At 44.8% G+C, this 20,086-nt stretch overlaps 1 protein-coding gene across 2 annotated transcripts in view; it reads right to left on the minus strand.

Moving 5' to 3' along the window:
* The window catches only part of XYLB (xylulokinase), a 200,881-nt gene that overhangs the window by 21,056 nt on the left and 159,739 nt on the right, over window positions 1-20,086 (minus strand). For both annotated transcript variants that reach the window (XM_030198171.1, XM_030198180.1), the window contains one exon: window positions 4,655-4,713. In XM_030198171.1, the coding sequence (XP_030054031.1) occupies window positions 4,655-4,713 (59 nt within the window). The remainder of the gene's footprint in view (window positions 1-4,654; window positions 4,714-20,086) is intronic.

Raw genomic sequence — 20,086 nt, forward strand, 5'->3', positions numbered from 1 at the left:
CTTCACTGAAGTGAAGGGTTCGTAAGGTTCGTCAGATTCGTCAGGGCGGGGCCGAGAGAGATGGTGACAGACTGACGAATCTGACGAACCTTACGAACACAGAGTCAGCTTCACAACGTTGCAGGTGCGTTTTATTACACTACACAGCTCCCTAATTTTGCAGTTAAACATCGCAGGGTGGCTGGATTTGGTGGGGGGGAAGAGGGGGGGCAATAACCCAGGAACTGGGAGGGAGGGGGGTGACCCTGAAACTGGGAGGGAGGGGGAGAGGGCCGACCCTGCAACTGGGAGGGAGGGAGGGGGCGGGGCCACCCTGGAAGTGGGAAGGAGGGGGGCCCCTGGCACACACTCTCATTCTCACACACACACTCTCGCACCCAGTCTCACTCTCTCTGTCACACACACTCACACATTCACTCTCTCTCTCTATCACACACTCACTCTCACACACACTCTGTAAAACACACACACTCCAAGGAAAACCTTGCTAGCGCCCGTTTCATTTGTGTCAGAAACGGGCCTTTTTTCCTAGTACTAGCATAAATCCTGCTGGAATCACAGCTATGTTGTAAGTACTGATGTAACACTTGCTCGAAAGTAGGTGTAAATGTCTGTGCATTAAGTATTTTATAATCAATGCATATTCTTCCTGATGCCACCGTGCTTTGTCCAGACTACACCCCTGGAAGCACTTATATGGTACTTTGCATACTTTCATGCCAGCTTCAATTTTACAAGACCTTACACATCCCACAGAAGTTTTTAGTTAGCAACAATTACATATCAATTTGTGACCTCAGCAGCAACTTATTTCACAAGAGACACTTAACTCTTGGCTCACCTGCCTCTTCATTGGTCAAATAATAATCACTTTAATACAGAGGCTCTTTTACTAAGCCGCGTAAGTGTCTGTGCACACCCAATGAGCGCCAAAATGGAGTTACCGCCCGGCTACTAAATGGCTCTTGCGCTAATTTCATATTTGGCGTGCGTCTGATATGTGCGTCTGAAAAAGAATTTTTATTTTTGGACGTGCGCAGGTAATTACCGCCCAGTTACCACGTGAGACTTTCCTACTAGTTCAATGGCTGGCGGTTAAGGTCACAGACCCCAAATGGGCGCGCAGCAATATTGATTTTGCCGCATGTCCATTTCCAGCAAAAATAAAAAAAAGGTCTTTTTTACAGATATGCTGAAAAATAGATCGGCAAACACCCAAAACCCAGGCCTACACTACTTAGCTTAGTAAAAGGACCCCATAATGTTTTAGAAACTCTAATTGTTGCCACATAATGCAAGATTATGTGGCACAGTTAAGACCACCAGCTTGCTTCTCTGTCTGCTTCCAAGGAACTCCTGTGAAACATGCCGCATGTCGGAGAATGGTTCTACAGTCAGCATTGAGTTACGTGGAATTTTCTAAATTATTTTAAGAAAAAAATTGAAAATTTAAAAAGTACAATTAGAGTTTCTAATATATTATATTAAAGTGAAATTATTTGACCGATGAAGAGGCAAGTGACCCAAGAGTTGAGTGGTTCTTGTGAAATAAGTTGCCTGAGGTGACAAATTTATAAGTAATTGTTGATAACTAAAACCTTCTGGGAGATGTTTAAGCGCTGGGTGTAATCAAACAAAAGTGGGAACAGGATCAGGCTCCTCAAATCCCAAGGACTCTTGACATATAGAGAGGCATAATCAAACAGCGCTGGCCAAATTGATGGGCGGCCATCTTTGGGGCCCGCTCCGCAAAGGGGCGACACCAAGCGTATTTTTGAAATACGCTTGGTGCCAGCCAAATCACTCGCCGGGGTTAGATGAGATGGCCAACTCTGATTTTCAGCCATAATGGAAACCGGAGCCGGCCATCTCAAATCCGACAAAATGTAAGGCATTTGGGCGTGGGAGAAGCCAGCATTTCTAGTGCACTGGCCCCCCTGACATGCCAGGACACCAACCGGGCACCCTAGGGGGGCACTCTAAAAAATATTAATTAAAAAAAAAAAAAATTAGCTTCCAGGTGCATAGCACCCTTCCCTTGTGTGCTAAGCCCCCCAAATCCCCCCCCCCAAAACCCACTGCCCACAACTCTACACTATTACCACAGCCCTAAGGGGTGAAAGGGGGCACCTACATGTGGGTACAGTGGGTTTTGGGGGAGCTCCCATTTACCAGCACAAGTGTAACAGGTAGGGAGGATGGGCCTGGATCCACCTGCCTCAAGTGCACTGCACCCACTACAAACTGCTCCAGGGACCTGCTTACTGCTGTCAGGGAGCTGGGGACATTTGAGGCTGGCATACAGGCTGGCAAAAAATGTCTGATTTTTTGTGTGTGTGTGGGAGGGGGTGGTGACTACTGGGGGAGTAAGGGGAGGTGATCCCCGCTTCCCTCCGGTGGTCATCTGGTCAGTTGGGGCACTTTTTGGGACTTGAACCTAAAAAAAAGGGTCCAAATAAAACGGACCAAATTCTCCTGATGGCCGGCTTTCTTTTTTCCATTATCGGGCGAAGCCCGCCATCTCAACGCACGCCCCCGTCCCGCCTTCGCTACCATGCCAACACGCCCCCTTTCAACTTTCGCCGGCCCCGCAACGGAGCACAGTTGAAGCCGCCCAAAATCGGCTTTCGATTATGCCGATTTGGGCGGATTCAGGAGATCGCCGCCCATCTCCTGATTTGTGTCGGAAGATAGGCGGCGATCACTTTCGAAAATCAGCTGGATAGTTAAAAACTTTTATTTGATGATGTCTCAACACGGTGCCATGTTTCGGCACATTCGTGCTTGCTTCAGGAGTCTGTACAGATATGAATACTCACAGATTTGAACATATCAAAAAATTGCAATATGAAAACAATACAAAAAACTGTAAATAAAAACATACAATGGTGGTGTGAAAGAATCAACATAAGATCATAGACCATAACTCATAAACTAGAAAGTAAAATAACATATTAATCCATATTGTTATAAGGAATATGGATTAATATGGAGAACCCCTGCTTTGATATGTTGTTGACCAAATAATTTGATGCAATTTTACAAGATCCATTTTACACACATATATTGCCACATACATGTTAAAATGACCTGTCTATTGGGTAATTTTATAGTGGGCACTAACATTTAAGTGCAGATTTTATGCACAAATATAGCACATAAGTGCATATCTGTGCACATACGAATGTAAATGCCAAAAATCTGCTTAAGTGCAATCCTGTACAATGTGGACATACTTACATAGCGGATATTTGACAGATGGGTGTACACATAGGCGGAGTCTGGGCAGAGGGTGAGCGGGACACATACATGCACAACTTATACCTGTGTATCTCCAGCATTTAGGAGAGAGCCCTTACACCAGCCCTGATCTATAAGTTTCATATTTTATTTATTCATTTATTTATTTATTGGGATTTATTAACCACCTTTATGAAGAGATTCACCTAAGGCAGTGTACAGCAGGTACAGTTTAACATCAAGCTTATAATTTTGTTAATAGCAGAACAATAGTAAAATGAACAAGACATAGACAGAATGAAAGAGGAAAACTTGAAAGCAGCAATTTGAAACTTATTTAATAAGACTACCATGAAAGAATGCCAATTAACATCAATAATCAGATGTTAGCACCCAATTATTGATGTTTCCAAGCTCATTGATCAATTTATGCACGTACAAAGTTGGGTTCAGAAATTTGGGAATGATATATAGAAAAAAAACTCCAAAACGAAAGTGGGAAAATATCAGCAAAAATCTGCAAATAAGCTGAAAAATCTTTCAGCTAGCAGCACTTTATATATTTTTTCATTAAAAATACATAAGAAGAGGAAAAAGACCTCAAGTCTGCCTTTAACACTTAAGCAGTAGTGTGTCAGCATTGGCTTGACTCCTTTCTTATCGGTCATAAAAAAAACCTCCTCAATATTTTTAAAAATCATAAATATGCACACAAACATTATCTCTCTATATAAAAGGCAACCCCAACGTTCTGAAGCCTCCACGGAAGTTGAGGCGCCCGAGATATCCGGTGTGCCCTAGAGTGTCTGCACCGCCCTCGCGTCAAAACGTCATGACGTCGAGGGCGGAGCTATGACACTCGAGGGCCGAAACGGAAACTGTGGCGAACAAGGCAAGTAGCTCGGAGGGACGGAGGGAGGGGGCCCCTTGCTAGCGCCCATTTCATTGCGTTCTGAAACGGGCATTTTTTCCTAGTATCTTAATAAACATAGCCATCACTTAGCTTTAATATAAAGGTCCCAACTGGGATCTCTGTTTCACTTATGATAAAGCTTCTTCAGGAGAGCTAAGCACAGCACTCATGTAAGAACAGAAGGCATCTGAGAAAATACAGGGCGCCATTTTTGTGAAAGAAATGCCAAGTTTTCCAATATTATGATTTTTCATGGGTACTGTACTTAGCGCTCCTGAAAAAGATATCAAAATATATATAATGCTGCTAGGTGAAATATTTTTCAGCTTCTCTGTGGACACGATATATAGAATCCAGGGATTAATGCCTCAGTAAATGAAGGATGAAGATGGGTCAAAGTTCTTCCTCCTCTTTCACATTCTCATTTCACATCATAAATTTAGATCTGTGAAAATTCACCATCGAATTGATTTTTTAACAGTTTCAGCTTTATGCACTTACTTGTAAGATTTCTTCATTACTGGAAGCTCCACCGGTTGCCAGAATCCTTGTTCTTGGCACTATAATGAAAAATAAAGACTATGCTTTATCTCTCATGTAATATTTAACTACCTGTATGATGCCTTTACATTTGAAATAATATTAAAACCAGCTGCAAAAAAATGCCGATATAAAAATCATTCAAAACTTTTAGACCTTTAATATCACATAACTAAAGTTCCCTGTTCAAACAGCCTAGAAACAATCTCCCATTTATTAGCCAACATGAAAAACAATATTTAGGTAGAAAATAAGGGGCCTTTTACTAAGCCATGTAGGCACCTAGGCGCGCACAACACTCGCCTATCGGAACTACCGCCCGGCTAACACATGGCCCGGACGGTAATCTCATTTTGTATGCGCGTCCAGTAGGCATGCCAGAAATTTTACAAAGTGCAGTGCTAACCGGGCGGTAATCGGCATTGTGTGTGTGCTGACGATTACTGCCAGGTTAACAGGTGAGACCTTACCGCTAAGTGAATGGGTGGTGGTAAGGTCTCAGGCCCCAAATGGATGCACGCCAATTTTCATTTTGCCGCACATCCATGTTTGGTCAAAAAAAAAAAAAAGCTTAAGACCTTAGGAATGTGTCTGCTGTAACCTATCTGTAGAGCTGCATTTAAATGTACCAGAAGAAATGTCCAGGTGTACAGCTCTGAGGATTGGGACAAGCAAATCACAATTTTAGCACAGTAGATACAAAAAACAGGAAAGATATAAATGTAGAATTAAAGCCAGAGCAGTTATCTGTGAGTGTCCTTTAGGCAGGAGTCAAGAAAAGACCATGTGGTTAACTGCTCCTCCTCCAGCACAAACTATCAGCCACACCTTAACCTACAGATTTACAAGCCAGATGGGGGGAGGGTACACTTTAGGAAGCAAAAGATCTAATTCTTTTGGTAGTTTTCAGATTAAACAGATATCAAACCAGTTTAAAACACAGCAAGTAAATCACAATATTAGCAGAGTACATATAACAGGTTTTCTTTTTTTCTTTTTTCTAGGAAAGCTTAAGACCTTAGGAATATGTCTGCAGTAACCTATCTGTACAGCTGCATTTAAATGTACCAGAAGAAATAATTCTTTGACTGGGTGACTGGAGAATTAAATCAGGGATGTGATATAGACATAATATACCTAGATTTCAGCAAGGCTTTTGATACGGTTCCCCACAGGAGGCTCTTGAACAAACTGGATGGGCTGAAGATAGGACCCGAAGTGGTGAACTGGATTAGGAAGTGGTTGGCGGACAGACGCCAGAGGGTGGTGGTAAATGAAATTCGCTCGGCGGAGGGAAAGGTGAGTAGTGGAGTGCCTCAAGCATTACTTAGGGAATAGAAATCCACGAGAGGCCTTTGTGTTAGGCGGTGAGAGTCTGCTAGGTATGGACGGGGAGAGGGATCTTGGGGTGATAGTATCTGAGGATCTGAAGGCGATGAAACAGTGCGACAAGGCGGTGGCCGTAGCTAGAAGGTTGCTAGGCTGTATAGAGAGAGGTGTGACTAGCAGAAGAAAAGAGGTGTTGATGTCCCTGTACAAGTCGTTGGTGAGGCCCCACCTGGAGTATTGTGTTCAGTTTTGGAGGCCGTATCTTGCTAAGGATGTAAAAAGAATTGAAGCGGTGCAAAGAAAAGCTATGAGAATGGTGTGGGATTTGCGTTACAAGACGTATGAGGAGAGACTTGCTGACCTGAACACGTATATCCTGGAGGAAAGGAGAAACAGGGGTGATATGATACAGACGTTCAAATATCTAAAAGGTATTATTAATCCGCAAACAAACCTTTTCCAGAGATGGGAAGGCGGTAGAACTAGAGGGCACGATACGAGATTGAAGGGGGGCAGACTCAAGAAAAATGTCAGGAAGTATTTTTTCACGGAGAGAGTGGTGGATGCTTAGAATGCTCTCCCACGGGAGGTGGTGGAGAGGAAAACGGTAACGGAATTCAAACATGCATGGGATAAACATAAAGGAATCCTGTTCCGAGGGAATGGATCCTCAGAAGCTTAGCTGAGATTAGGTGGCAGAGCCGGTGGTGGGAGGCGGGGCTAGTGGTTGGGAGGCGAGGATATTGCTGAGCAGACTTATACGGTCTGTGCCAGAGCCGGTGGTTGGGAGGCAGGGATAGTGCTGGGCAGACTTATGCGGTCTGTGCCCTGAAAATGACAGATACAAATCAAGGTAAGGTATACACAAAAAGTAGCATATATGAGTTTATCTCGTTGGGCAGACTGGATGGACTGTGCAGGTCTTTTTCTGCCGTCATCTACTGTGTTACTATGTTACAAGAGCGCAGGCCATTTTTCATCGCACCTTAGTAAAAGGACCCCTGATTCCTTCAAATTACTAATACTTTGAATTTCTAAACCACTTTCCAAGTTTAGTTTAAGGCAGTTTACAGCATTTTTTTCTTCAACTACAAAAAGTCTCTACCCAAAAGAGTTTAAAATCTAGTCAGGAGATATTCAGCCCATGTCAGTGTAGCCTTGGCCGATATGAGTTCACCAGAGGGCAATCAGTTGTGCATCATTGTTTTGTATTACTATCTTGTAACCTTCTGCATGCATTTGTTTTGCAATTTCTTGGTTGTATGACCAATGCTACTTAATAAACAAATTTGTGGAAAAAAAAACCTGCTGACTGCCACGGGCTGAATTAGACCCAGATGTCCGAGCACTGGCAGAGAATATCTGGGTCCTTGGAGGACCTGGAAGTTAAGCAGGTGCTAGCGCATAAAAAGTGCCAGCACCTGTATACCAGAGGCAAAGACAAAACTGCTTTATATGTGTTCCTCCTCTCAGTAGTGTATTTAGTTTAGGTGTACCGTGGCATATGAACCCTGTCAGACCCAGCAACCCCCCTTAAAATCCTCTTGGTGTCTTCACCCGAACGGCACTCATAGGCTGCCTGTGGCGTGCTCTGGAACTTCCTCCCTGAATCCTCCCACCTCTAAGGAGGTTATGTCGGTGGCAGGGGGGTGTCACAGGGGGGCGGGAGACGCATTCCCTATAAAAAGTTCCTGTCTAGGCTACCGCCTCCTCTGTTATTAAGAGTCCCATATGTCTGTGTCAGGAGGGAGCAAGTTTGTGCGCACCGAAATAGCTGACTGGAGACTGGGTGGGACTGCCCGTAAATCCTGGTGAAGATGTTTAATTTTTTTGGCAAAGTATGCAGCAAAATCATTGCAGTTCAGTTTTGACTGGGCAGACGGGTTCTGTTGTGGGGATTGCAGTAGGTGTTTACTATGATGAACAGGTGCTTGATTGAAACAACAGCCGGTTCAATGGATTGAGAGATTTTTTTTTTTTTTTTTTGCTGCAGTTAAGGCTTGGTGGTACTTTGTTAAGTGCTTCCTACAGTTTAGATTGTCTTCATTCAGGCAAGATTTATACCTTCTCCTTTCCAGTTTCCTTCCTTTGCGCTTAAGTATCTCCGAAGTTCTGGAGAAAACCAAGGTGAGCGTTTGTGAGTGGGGCATAAGACCTTTTTAGTGGTGCTGTTTTCTCTAGGGTCTAAGCTAAGTGTGCGTTCCAAATATCAACCTGCTCTGACACTCTAGTTGTCTTTTCATCCACATGAGGGTAGTCCAAGGCCTCTAGGAAATTCTCAGCAGCAAGCATTTTCTTGTCTCTGATCTCCTTCCAAACTCTGGGAAGTGCCATTTGTTTCAGGTGGTCATTTAGGGAAAACGTAATTAAGGGAAAGGGAATGGGACTTGATATACCACCTTTCTGTGGCTACAATCAAAGCGATTTACATGTTATATACAGGAACTTATTTTATACCTGCGGAAATGGAGGGTTAAGTGACTTGCCCACAGTCACAAGGAGGTGCAGTGGGAATTGAACCCAGTTCCCTTGGTTCTGAGGTCACTGCACTAACCACTAGCAGTGGTGTACCAAGGGGGGGGGGGGGCGGTCCGCCCCAGGTGCATGCCGCTCGGGGGGTGCCGCACGCCGGTCAGTGTCGTTCGTTTCCATGCTCCCTCTGCCCCAGAACAGGAAGTAACCTGTTCCGGGGCAGAGGGAGCATGGAAATGAATGACACTGACCAGCGCGCGGCACCCCCCCCCCCCCAGCGGCGTGCACCCGGGGGGGGTTCTTTCACTGGGGTGGGGGGTGTCCTTTCACCGAGGGGGTCGCGCTGCACTGGGGGGGCGCTGCACCCAGGGGGCGGGGCGCATTGGCGATCCGCCCTGGGTGTCAGCCCCTCTAGGAACGCCACTGACCACTAGAAAGTTGTTGGTCATGATAGTGGTATTATTTCAATACCACTATCCCGGTATTCTGGGATGTGAACCCGTTTGTAGAACACCAAATCTGGTATGAGACCCCTTTCATGGGCTGGAGAATTGATCACCCAGTGCTGTCATTGTGTCCAGGAAGACAGCTGTGGTGGTAGATGGGGATTCGATAAGCAGACTGAAGTCTCCTATGATCACCATCCTAGGATAATTCAGGAATTCCATGCTCAACTCCCTGAAACGCCCTTCCCCCCCCCGCCCCCCCCCAAAAAAAATGCAAATGTTTTTAGCACCCGGATTAGTGCATGCTAATTTGGCAGTTTCTGCAGGATGCCTGAGCGCATTATTTACCTAACACAGCCATTTTAAACTGTGTTAGGTACATATTAGTGCCCTAACACACCTTAGTAAAAGATCCCAAAATGTCTTGTATGTTTAGCAGCCACCAAAAAATGAGGAGAATACTACGGTGAAGCAATGTTGCTCAGACTAACTATTGGGCCTTTTACTAAAGATTAGAACAAGTTATCTGTCACGGGACCCATTTTATTTCAATTGGCCTTGCTGCACATAGCATGCACTAATCTTTAGTAAAAGACCCCCTATATGTATGAAGGAAATATTCCACCACTAGGGATGCAATTCTATAACCAGGTGCCTCCATGTAGGCACCCCGAGGGTGGGTGATACGAATCTATTTTATAATGCAGTTTTCTTCAATGCAAGGCCCGGGGGCCAGTGGCATCCCCTGGAGACCACCGGGGTGGCTCTCATCATTCTTTTTTTCTCTCCTTATTACTTTCTGCCTCTCCAGGCAAGCTCTTGACAGAAAGAGGAAATTAAAAGTGGGGACAAGTCATGTACTTGACGGACAAGGCATTTCCCAATAGACAAAGAGAATGCATTTTGAAATGTCCATCTCCTTGAAGACACCCCTAATCGAAAGTTTGAAGGCAGGTGAAGCTTCAGCAACTCCAGTGTTATTGATCACCCTACTGTCACATGCTGCGAGTAAGGGTGCTGTGCAGCTCAGGTGGGAGGGAAGACATCTTGACTGATAAGCTGAATACTGTCAGCAATTCTTGAGGATGATATGTGGTTATAATCAAGACTATATTATGTTTGGCTGCCTATATGTTTGGAATGATGGAGACTTCACAATCAGTATTTAAGCATGGGTGACTGGGGCCATACAGAGTGGTCTGCACGGCTCTGGCCACCTTGTTGGCGAGACTGGATGGACCGCGCAAGTCTTCATCTGCTATCTTATACTATGTTAGGCTAGTAGGGATGGTTTTGCTCCATTACAGCATGGTGATGATCCTGAAAATAGAACTGAGGCAGAAGAGAAAGCAATGAAGTTGGAACAAAAGGATATGAAGGTACCCAAAGAGAAAAGACAACCCCAAATCACAAATGTTGAAGCACATACCAGGAAATGTACATGGAAAGCGATGACCACAAATGCTCGCAGTCTAAGCAATAAAGTTCATGACCTTCAAGTCCTGATGTTGGAGGCAGACTTAGTCATTGTTGCAATCACGGAGACGTGGCTTAATGGTTCCCATGAATGGGATGCAAACATACCAGGCTATAATCTATTTAGGAAGGATAGAGAGGGTCGTAAAGGTGGAGGAGTAGCTCTATATGTGAGAAATGATATCACGGCGACCGAAATGACAGGGACCTGGGGAAAGGAAGAAGCGATATGGATCACCTTAAAAAGAGATGATAGAACCTCTGTCCACGTGGGTGTTGTCTACAGACCTCCAACACAATTGGAGGAATTAGATAAAGACCTGGTCGCGGATATTCAAAAGTTGGGAAACAAGAGAGAGGTGCTGTTGTTGGGAGATTTCAATCTGCCGGATGTAGATTGGAAGGTTCTGTCTGCAGAATCGGAAAGAAGTAGAGAGATCGTGGATGCTTTCCAAAGTGTTTTGCTCAGACAAATGGTGACGGAACCCACGAAGGAGGGAGCGAAGCTGGATCTGGTGCTCACAAATGGAGATAGCATGTCAAATATCCGAGTGGGTGCCCACCTGGGCAGCAGTGACCATCAAACGGTTTGGTTTGATATAACAGCTAAAGTGGAGAGCAGCCACTCAAAACTCAAAGTCCTGGATTTCAAGCGTGCTGACTTTAGTAAAATGGGGGAATACCTGAGGAAGGAGATGATGGGCTGGGAGGAAGTACAAGAAGTGGAAGGACAGTGGTCCAGACTGAAAGAAGCTATAAATAGGGCCACGAACCTTTATGTAAGGAAAGTAAATAAAAGCAAGAGAAAAAGGAAACCGATATGGTTCTCCAAGCAAGTGGTTGAGAAAATAAAGGCTAAAGAGTTGGTGTTCCACAAATACAGAAAAACTCAAGAAAAGGAACACAGGGAGGAATACTGGATGAAACTGAAAGAAGCCAAGAGAGAGATACGTCTGGCGAAAGCGGAAGAACAAATGGCTAGAAATGTAAGAAGGGGTGACAAAATTTTCTTCAGGTATATTAGTGAAAGGAGCATGACTAAAAAGGGAATTGTGAGACTAAAAGATACTGCGAACCGCTATGTGGATAATGATGAAGAAAAAGCAAATTTGCTAAATAGATACTTTTGTTCTGTTTTCACAGAAGAAAATCCGGGAGAAGGACCGCGATGGACTGGAAAAAGTACAAATGAGAATGAAGTGGATAGAGCACCGTTCACGGAAGAGAGTGTGTATGAACAACTTGAAAAGCTAAAGGTGGACAAAGCCATGGGACCGGACGGGATCCACCCCAGGATATTGAGGGAGCTCAGAGAGGTTCTGGCGGGTCCTCTTAAAGATTTGTTTAATATATCCTTGCAGACGGGAGAGGTTCCGAGGGATTGGAGAACGGCGGAGGTGGTCCCTCTTCACAAAAGTGGTCATAGGGAAGAAGCTGGAAACTACAGGCTGGTAAGCCTCACTTCGGTTACTGGAAAAGTAATGGAAGCGATGCTGAAGGAAAGGATAGTGAATTTCCTGGAAGCCAATATGTTGCAAGATCCGAGACAACATGGTTTTACCAAAGGGAAATCGTGCCAAACGAATCTCATTGAATTCTTTGATTGGGTGACAGGAGAATTGAATCAGGGACAAGCTATAGACGTAATCTACTTAGATTTCAGCAAAGCTTTTGACATGGTTCCCCACAGGAGGCTCTTAAATAAACTGGATGGGCTGAAGATAGGACCTGAAGTGGTGAACTGGATTAGGAACTGGTTGACGGACAGACGCCAGAGGGTGGTGGTTAATGGAATTCGTTCGGAGGAGGGAAAGGTGAGCAGTGGAATGCCTCAAGGATCGGTGCTGGGGCCGATTCTGTTCAATATATTTGTGAGTGGCATCAGTGCCGTAGCGAGGGCGGCTGACACCCGGGGAGGGTTGCTGCTGCGCACCCCCCCCCCCCCCTGGGTGCAGCATGGCAGCCCCCCTCAGCGCGCACCCTCCCCCCCCCCCCCCCCCCGGAGCGCATTTTTACATGAATTAGGAAGCGAGGGGTGGGCGAGAGGGCCGATCCGCCCCCGAGTGCATGTCGCTGGGAGCTGCGTCGGCTCCACTGGTTACTTGCTCTCTCTGCCCCGGAACAGGAAGTAACCTGTTCCGGGGCAGAGGGAGCAGGGAACCAGCGGAGCCGACACCCCCCACAGTGTCGTGCACCCTGGGCAGACCGCCCCACCGCCCCCCCCTTCCTACGCCACTGAGTGGCATTGCCAAAGGGTTAGAAGGTAAAGTTTGCCTATTTGCGGATGATACTAAGATCTGTAACAGAGTGGACACCCCGGAGGGAGTGGAAAACATGAAAAAGGATCTGAGGAAGCTAGAAGAATGGTCTAAGGTTTGGCAATTAAAATTCAATGCGAAGAAATGGAAAGTGATGCACTTAGGGAATAGAAATCCACAGGAGACGCATGTGTTAGGCGGTGAGAGTCTGATAGGTACGGACGGGGAGAGGGAGCTTGGGGTGATAGCATCTGAGGATTTGAAGGCGACGAAACAGTGTGTCAAGGCAGTGGCCGTAGCTAGAAGGTTGTTAGGCTGTATAGAGAGAGGTGTGACCAGCAGAAGAAAGGGGGTGTTGATGCCCCTGTATAAGTCGTTGGTGAGGCCCCACCTGGAGTACTGTGTTCAGTTTTGGAGGCCGTATCTTGCTAAGGATGTAAAAAGAATTGAAGCGGTGCAAAGAAAAGCTACGAGAATGGTATGGGATTTGCGTTACAAGACATATGAGGAGAGACTTGCTGACCTAAACATGTATACTCTGGAGAAAAGGAGAAACAGGGGTGATATGATAAACACGTTCAAATATTTGAAAGGTATTAATCCGCAAACGAACCTTTTCCAGAGATGCGAAGGTGGTAGAACTAGAGGACATGAAATGAGATTGAAGGGGGGCAGACTCAAGAAAAATATCAGGAAGTATTTTTTCACGGAGAGAGTAGTGGATGCTTGGAATGCCCTCCCGCGGGAGGTGGTGGAAATGAAAACGGTAACGGAATTCAAACATGCATGGGATAAACATAAAGGAATCCTGTTCAGAAGGAATGGATCCTCAGGAGCTTAGCCGAGATTAGGTGGCAGAGCCGGTGGTGGGAGGCAGGGATGGTGGTTGGGAGGCAGGGATAGTGTTGGGCAAACTTATACGGTCTGTGCCAGAGCCGGTGGTGGGAGGCAGGGCTGGTGGTTGGGAGGCGGGGATAGTGCTGGGCAGACTTATACAGTCTGTGCCCTGAAGAGGACAGGTACAAATCAAGGTAGGGTATACACAGAAAGTAGCACATATGAGTTTGTCTTGTTGGGCAGACTGGATGGACCATGCAGGTCTTTTTCTGCCGTCATCTAGTATGTTACTGTGTTACTATGTAGTATAACCTGGTTTTCTGTGCATCTAACATTTAGGCATGTATATGCTAGTATTTTAAACATTTACGTGCGCAATGGGCGGGCAAATGTTACCACCTATTTATAGAATTGCCACAGTGGCCATTTTAAGGTATCACAAGTAGGCCTGAGGAGGCCTAAGGGAAAGTGGTGTGTGCCCTCTTTGGAGGCCTTGTCCTTGGGGAGACAGAGAGGGATCAGATGTTCAATGCCAGTACCCGAATATGGCTCGGCATTGAATATACTGGCCTAATTCTGTAGCATTTAAAACATTGACTATCGCCAACTGAATAATGACCAGCTCATCTTTTCCACATTAAATACTAACCCTCTTCCCTCCAGTCAGTCTTTTACTTCTCTATGACACTGGGACTCTAATATAAAAAATACTGACCCCCGACACTGCACACTGAACTGTCATGCTGTCTGTTATTGAGATGGACATGGGGGAAGCCACTACTTGCCCTGGGATTGGTAGCATGGAATGTTGCTATTAATTAGGTTTCTGTCAGGTACCTATGACCTGGATTAGTCACTGTTGAAGCAGGATACTGGGATAGATGGACCATTGGTCTGACCCAGTATGGCTATTCCTATGTTCTTATGCTCTAAGTTTTATATACATGGAAATCCCCCATGGTTTTTTCCCAAACAGTAGATGTAGAGATGTACTAGGATATTTCAACCAAATACCCATGAGTTCTGATCAGCAGAGATTTTGAAATAGATATTCTAAAACCTGACACATTGTAATCATGAAACAGAAAATAGATTTATTTTAAATTATTTTATTTTTCCCACTTCCATGCAGCATCTCCCCTCTTTATTCTCTATCCTTCATTCAGCATTTCCCCTTTCATCCATCTCTCCCCTCTTTTTGTCCCCCTTTCATTCAACTACTGCCCTCTTTCTCTCCTCTTCCATCCACCTCCTATTTCTCTCCCCATCCTTCCATCTGGCATTTCCCCTCTTTCTCTCCCTCCTTCCATCCAACATTTTTCCTCTTTCTGTCCTCATCATTCCATCCAGCATCTCCCCTCTTTCTCTCCCCCTCCATCCAATGTCTCTCCTTTCTCTCCCCATCCTTTCATCCAGTGTCTCCCTTTTCTCTCCCTCTTCCATCCAGCCTTTCCCCTTTTACTCTCCCCATCGTTTCCCTCTGCATCCCCCCTCCTTCTTCCTCCTCCCATGCCTACTCTCACATCTTAATGTTTCCCCTGGCTGCTACTGCCTGCTTCTCCAGACCAACAGCAGCAGTGGCAAAACAACCTAATGCAGTCCTGGTCTACAGTCTTTATGCATGTGCTGTTGGCTCTGCCAGTCCCCTGCCTTGGAACAGGAAGTTGATATCCGAGTGGGGTGGAAGACCAGCAGAGCTGACACTATGCACATGAAGACTGCAGATTGGGGATTGCTTTAGGCTGTTTTGTCACTGCTGTTGCTGGTCTGAAGAATTAGCAGCAGCAGCTGGGGTGGCAGTGGGAGAGAAGAGAGGAAGGTCCTCTACCAGGTGCCATGTACCCCCTGAAGAAGTGGTATGTACCCCTTGGGATAAATGCATTTGAATATTGGACTGAAAAAGATTTTTTTTTTAACAATTGTTATTTCTGAATATATTCATCACATCCAATCACAACAAACATTATGGCAGCAATAAGAAAGGAAAGGAAAAACAACAAAATAATCACAATATAATTTCATTCACTAACCGAAAGGAAAATTTGGAAGCAAGAAAGAAAAAAAGAAAGAAAAGGAAATTAATATACATCGAATGCTATCCCAGAGACAAAGATAAACCCTCAAATCAGCCTAACAATGAAAAGGGACACTTATACTTGCACATTAATAATCCTCTTTTGGCACAATAAATTCCAAGCGTTGTTTAGGTTCAAAGGACATATGATTTGGGGGAAGGGGAAAGGGATGGGATTTGATACATTCAGGCTTATTTTTGAAAAAGAAGGACGCCCATCTTTCGACACAAATCGGAAGATGGGCATCCTTCTCACGGGGTTGCCCAAATCGGCATAATCAGCTGATTTTGGGCATCCCCAACTGCTTTCCATCGCAGGGACAACCAAAGTTCACGGGGGCATGTCAGAGGTGTAGCGAAGGCGGGACTTGGGCATGCCTAACACACGGGTGTCCTCGACCCATAATGGAAAAAAAGGGCGTCCCTGACAAGCACTTCGACGACCTTACCTGGTCCTGTTTTTCTTATGACCAAGCCACAAAAAGGTGCCCGAACTGACCGGATGACCACCAGAGAGAATCGGGGATCACCTCCCCTTATTCCCCCAGTGGTCACTAACCCCCTCCCACCCTCAAAAAACATCTTTAAAAATATTTTGTGCCAGCCTCAAATGTCATACTCAGGTCCATCACAGCAGTATGCAGGTCCCTGGAGCAGTTTTAGTGGGTGCAGTGCACTTCAGGCAGACGGACCCAGGCTCATCCCCCCACCTGTTATACTTGTGGTGGTAAATGTGAGCCCTCCAAAACCCACTATACCCACATCTAGGTGCCCCCCCCCTTCACCTGTAAGGGCTATGGTAGTGGTGTACAGTTGTGGGGAGTGGGTTTTGGGGGGGATTGGGGGGGCTCATCACACAAGGTAAGGGAGCTATGTACCTGGGAGTAATTTATGAAGTCCACTGCAATGACCTCTAGGGTGCCAGGTTGGTGTCCTGGCATATCAGGGGGATCAGTGCACTATGAATGCCGGCTCCTCCCATGACCAAATGGCTTGCATTTGGTCATTTCTGAGATGGGCGTCCTTAGTTTCCATTAGCGCCGAAAATCAGAAATGACCAAGTCTAGGGACGACCATCTATAAGGATGACCTAAATGTCAAGATTTGGGCATCCCTGACCGCATTATCGAAACGAAAGATGGACGTACATCTTGTTTCGATAATACGGGTTTCCCCGCCCCTGCACTGGGACATTTTGCGAGGACGTCCTCAGCAAAACTTGGGCGTCCCTTTCGATTATGCCCCTCATTGCCTTTCTGTGGTTACAATCAAAATGGTTTATATATTATATACAGGTATTTATTGTTTTGTACTTGGTGCGATGGAGGGTTTAGTAATTTGCCTAGAATCACAGGGAGCTGCAGTGGGAATCAAGCCCAGTTCCCCTGTTTCTCAGGCCATGCACTAAACATTAGGCTACTCTTCCAGTCCATAAAACAACAAAAATGAAGTAGAAAGAAACCACCAAAAGCTAGAACTCTTGGGTGCAAGACTACGCTTCTGAGTGGCCCTTGACAGGTCAGGAAAAACTAACTTTTGAACCCATAAATATCTCATCTAATACATGAAAGGAAAGATGTAAGACTATGTTGGGGTCAGACTCCAAGGCAAATATCACCACCAATGTAAGGGAAAGGGCCTTGATAAACTGCCTTTCTGTGGTTTTTGCAGCTACATATAAGGTGGGTTACATAGTATATACGGGTACTTATTTGTATCTGGGGTAATGGAGGGTTAAGTGTCTTCCCCAGAGTCACAAGGAGCTGCAGTGGGAATTGAACCCAGTTCCCCAGGATCAAAGTCTGCTACACTAACCACTAGGCTACTCCTCCACTAGTTCTTTGAGTTACAACTTTCAAAGAGGATTCCAAAAATTTTTGATACGTTCATAACACCTGGGTTATTTAGAAATTGATTGCTGGACCCTGAAGATACCGTGAAAGACAATGAGCTCGTTATTGGTTGGAGTAATTTCTCAGTCACTTTCTGAGTCTCATGCATAGATTTGCATAATATATCTACAGAAGATATCAATGGAGATTTGGGAAAGTTCAAGAACCTAAAAGTATTCCTTCTTTCTCCCCAAACTCCATTCTCCAGTTTAAATAAATATTGTCGTTCATCAATACTCCATTTAATTCTCGTTACTCAGACATTTTAACCTCAAAAGATTGCAATTTGGTGGCCTGTTGTTCCAAAGTCTGAGAATGAGCAGCAGCAGCAGTGGTAACTGAAGTTAAATCATCACTAAACTTGGTAAACGCTTTCAAAAAGGAATTATTACGTTTATTATTATTAATTGTCTGAAATTTTTGCCACAGTGACTATTGTTGGCTTCTGCAGCAAACCCACACCTTCTGCAAGAGCATTTACATTCTCATGAATTGCCAGATTGTCCAAATTTGGCTGCCTAGGAAGATCTTCTCTGGTACTACCCTCGATGACCTAAAGAGAAGAAGGCACTACGGGAGACCCCTCAACTGATGAGAAAATGGGATAACCTCTCCTCCTATCTTGTAGACTTCAGTACCGCTCATGTCTGCAGATTAGGGTGGTGCTGGTCTAAACACACGGCTCAATGAAACCCTGCTTTCACTGAAGACAGAGCTACATTCCTCCACCGCAGCTGATAGAGAGTTCACTCCAGGTGACACAGGAGCACAGAACTTTTCCAGGGTCACTTGCTTCAAACCTGGGGTTTTCACTGTGCTCGAGGGAACTCGGGGACCATTTCCTTTCTTCTTCCCCATTCCAAAAACTGGGTTAGGGTTGTCGAAGCACTAAAAAACAGGAAGTAAGCCTTGGAGCTCCAGCCACACTGTCTGATCAGGACACCATCTTGGGTCTAGGCCGAAAGAGTTTTATTCATATGCTTTACTATGAGTTACAGTATCTTGTCTGTAGTTGCAAGAAACTGTGGAGGAAGTGTGAAACAATTTGTGGAAAGCATACACACTACTGTATTTCTGCTGCCACAGTTTGGTTTGGCTTAAGGCACGATGAGCATGAAGGTTTTTTGAATGATGTTTTGAAATGAGCCCTTGAAGTGTTCAAGTTTGTTTATCAAAATTATATATCGAGTCCTGCAATGAAAGCAGCTTTTGAAAGTGTATAATCAAAAGCAAATTGCCACAGCTGAGTGTTTTACTATAGCAGTGCTAATGGTAAAATTTGTGTACATATTGAGGGATTTAGACTACAGTATTTCTTATGCATTATCACTTGGCTGTTGTAATTTATTAGCTCATAAACTATCAGTGCTTGAAATTTTTATCAAGACATTAAGAAGTCAACATTGTGAGACTGTCTTGCACTGACTTGCATACTTGAGTGATCTTACCTTGTAAAGTGGGGTGATTTTTCACAATGCTGGTTTCAATTACAGCTGAGAGTCCTCTACAAATTATATTTGAATGTCAGTGAATTGCTAGGCTTGAAGGATTCATGCATTCCTGACCTTTACTTCCAGATATTAATGTTGAAAAAGCTGCAACCTTTTCCGATATGGCACCAATGCATATGACACTACATTACTAAGTGGAGATATAGGTGGAGATACTCAGGATTCAGTTTATCCTCGGTTGTTCTTGAGCTCCGGGGCAAAGAAAAAGGAAAATTTGGATTTTACTGAATAGCAACTTTCATTAGACGTTCTACTTGAGAGAAATGCAGGGAGGTCAAAAATATATTCAGGGTCAAACGTACGATGAGCAAGAGCAAAATATGAGCTGCTGCTTCTCTACGGCCATGCATTCTTCCCCTGGCAAGTTAATCTTTCCCTGCACCTTATTGTCATTGAGGACCCAGGGTGAGAAAGTGCAAATGCTTCTGGAGCAGACTGGAGGTCGGAAGGGTGAGTATGTTGAGGAAAGGGGCCAAAAAGGATCCCGACAAAGGGAATTCAGTCAAAAGAAAGATAGCAGAGGCGGTCATGGGCTAGTCTTGCAGTGTAAAGTACTGTATTTTTGAGCATATTGGGGGAGATTCTATATATGGCACCTAAAAAATCAGCATGGAAATCAATGCCGACTAAGCATATTCTATAAGCGGCGCCTAGATTTAGGCGCAGTATATACAATACGCATAGTTGATATCTCACTGCCTAAAACTATGCACCTCCATTTACACCAACGAAAACATGGCATAAATCCCGGCACACAGATTTAGGTACACTAGGCCATATTCTATATCCAGGCATGTAAATTTTGGAATGCCCATGAAACACCCATTTCCCAGCCCATACCCACAGCGCCTTTGCCGTCATACGTTAGAAGTTAGGCACACTGCATTACAGAATGCGCTTAGGAAGTTATGCATGTAAATTCTAATTATTGCCAATTAGTGTTCATTATTACTTGTTAAGAGCTGTTATCAACACTGATTAGCTTGTTAAGCCAATTAAGTTATGATCATTTTCTAGAATATGCTTGGATTTCAGCACGGATCTCTATGCTCAATATACAGAATCCGGGGGATGGGGGAATTCTATAAATGGAACCCA

This window comes from Microcaecilia unicolor, chromosome 1 (assembly GCF_901765095.1).
Source record: "Microcaecilia unicolor chromosome 1, aMicUni1.1, whole genome shotgun sequence".
Classification (NCBI taxonomy): Eukaryota; Metazoa; Chordata; class Amphibia; order Gymnophiona; family Siphonopidae; genus Microcaecilia; species Microcaecilia unicolor.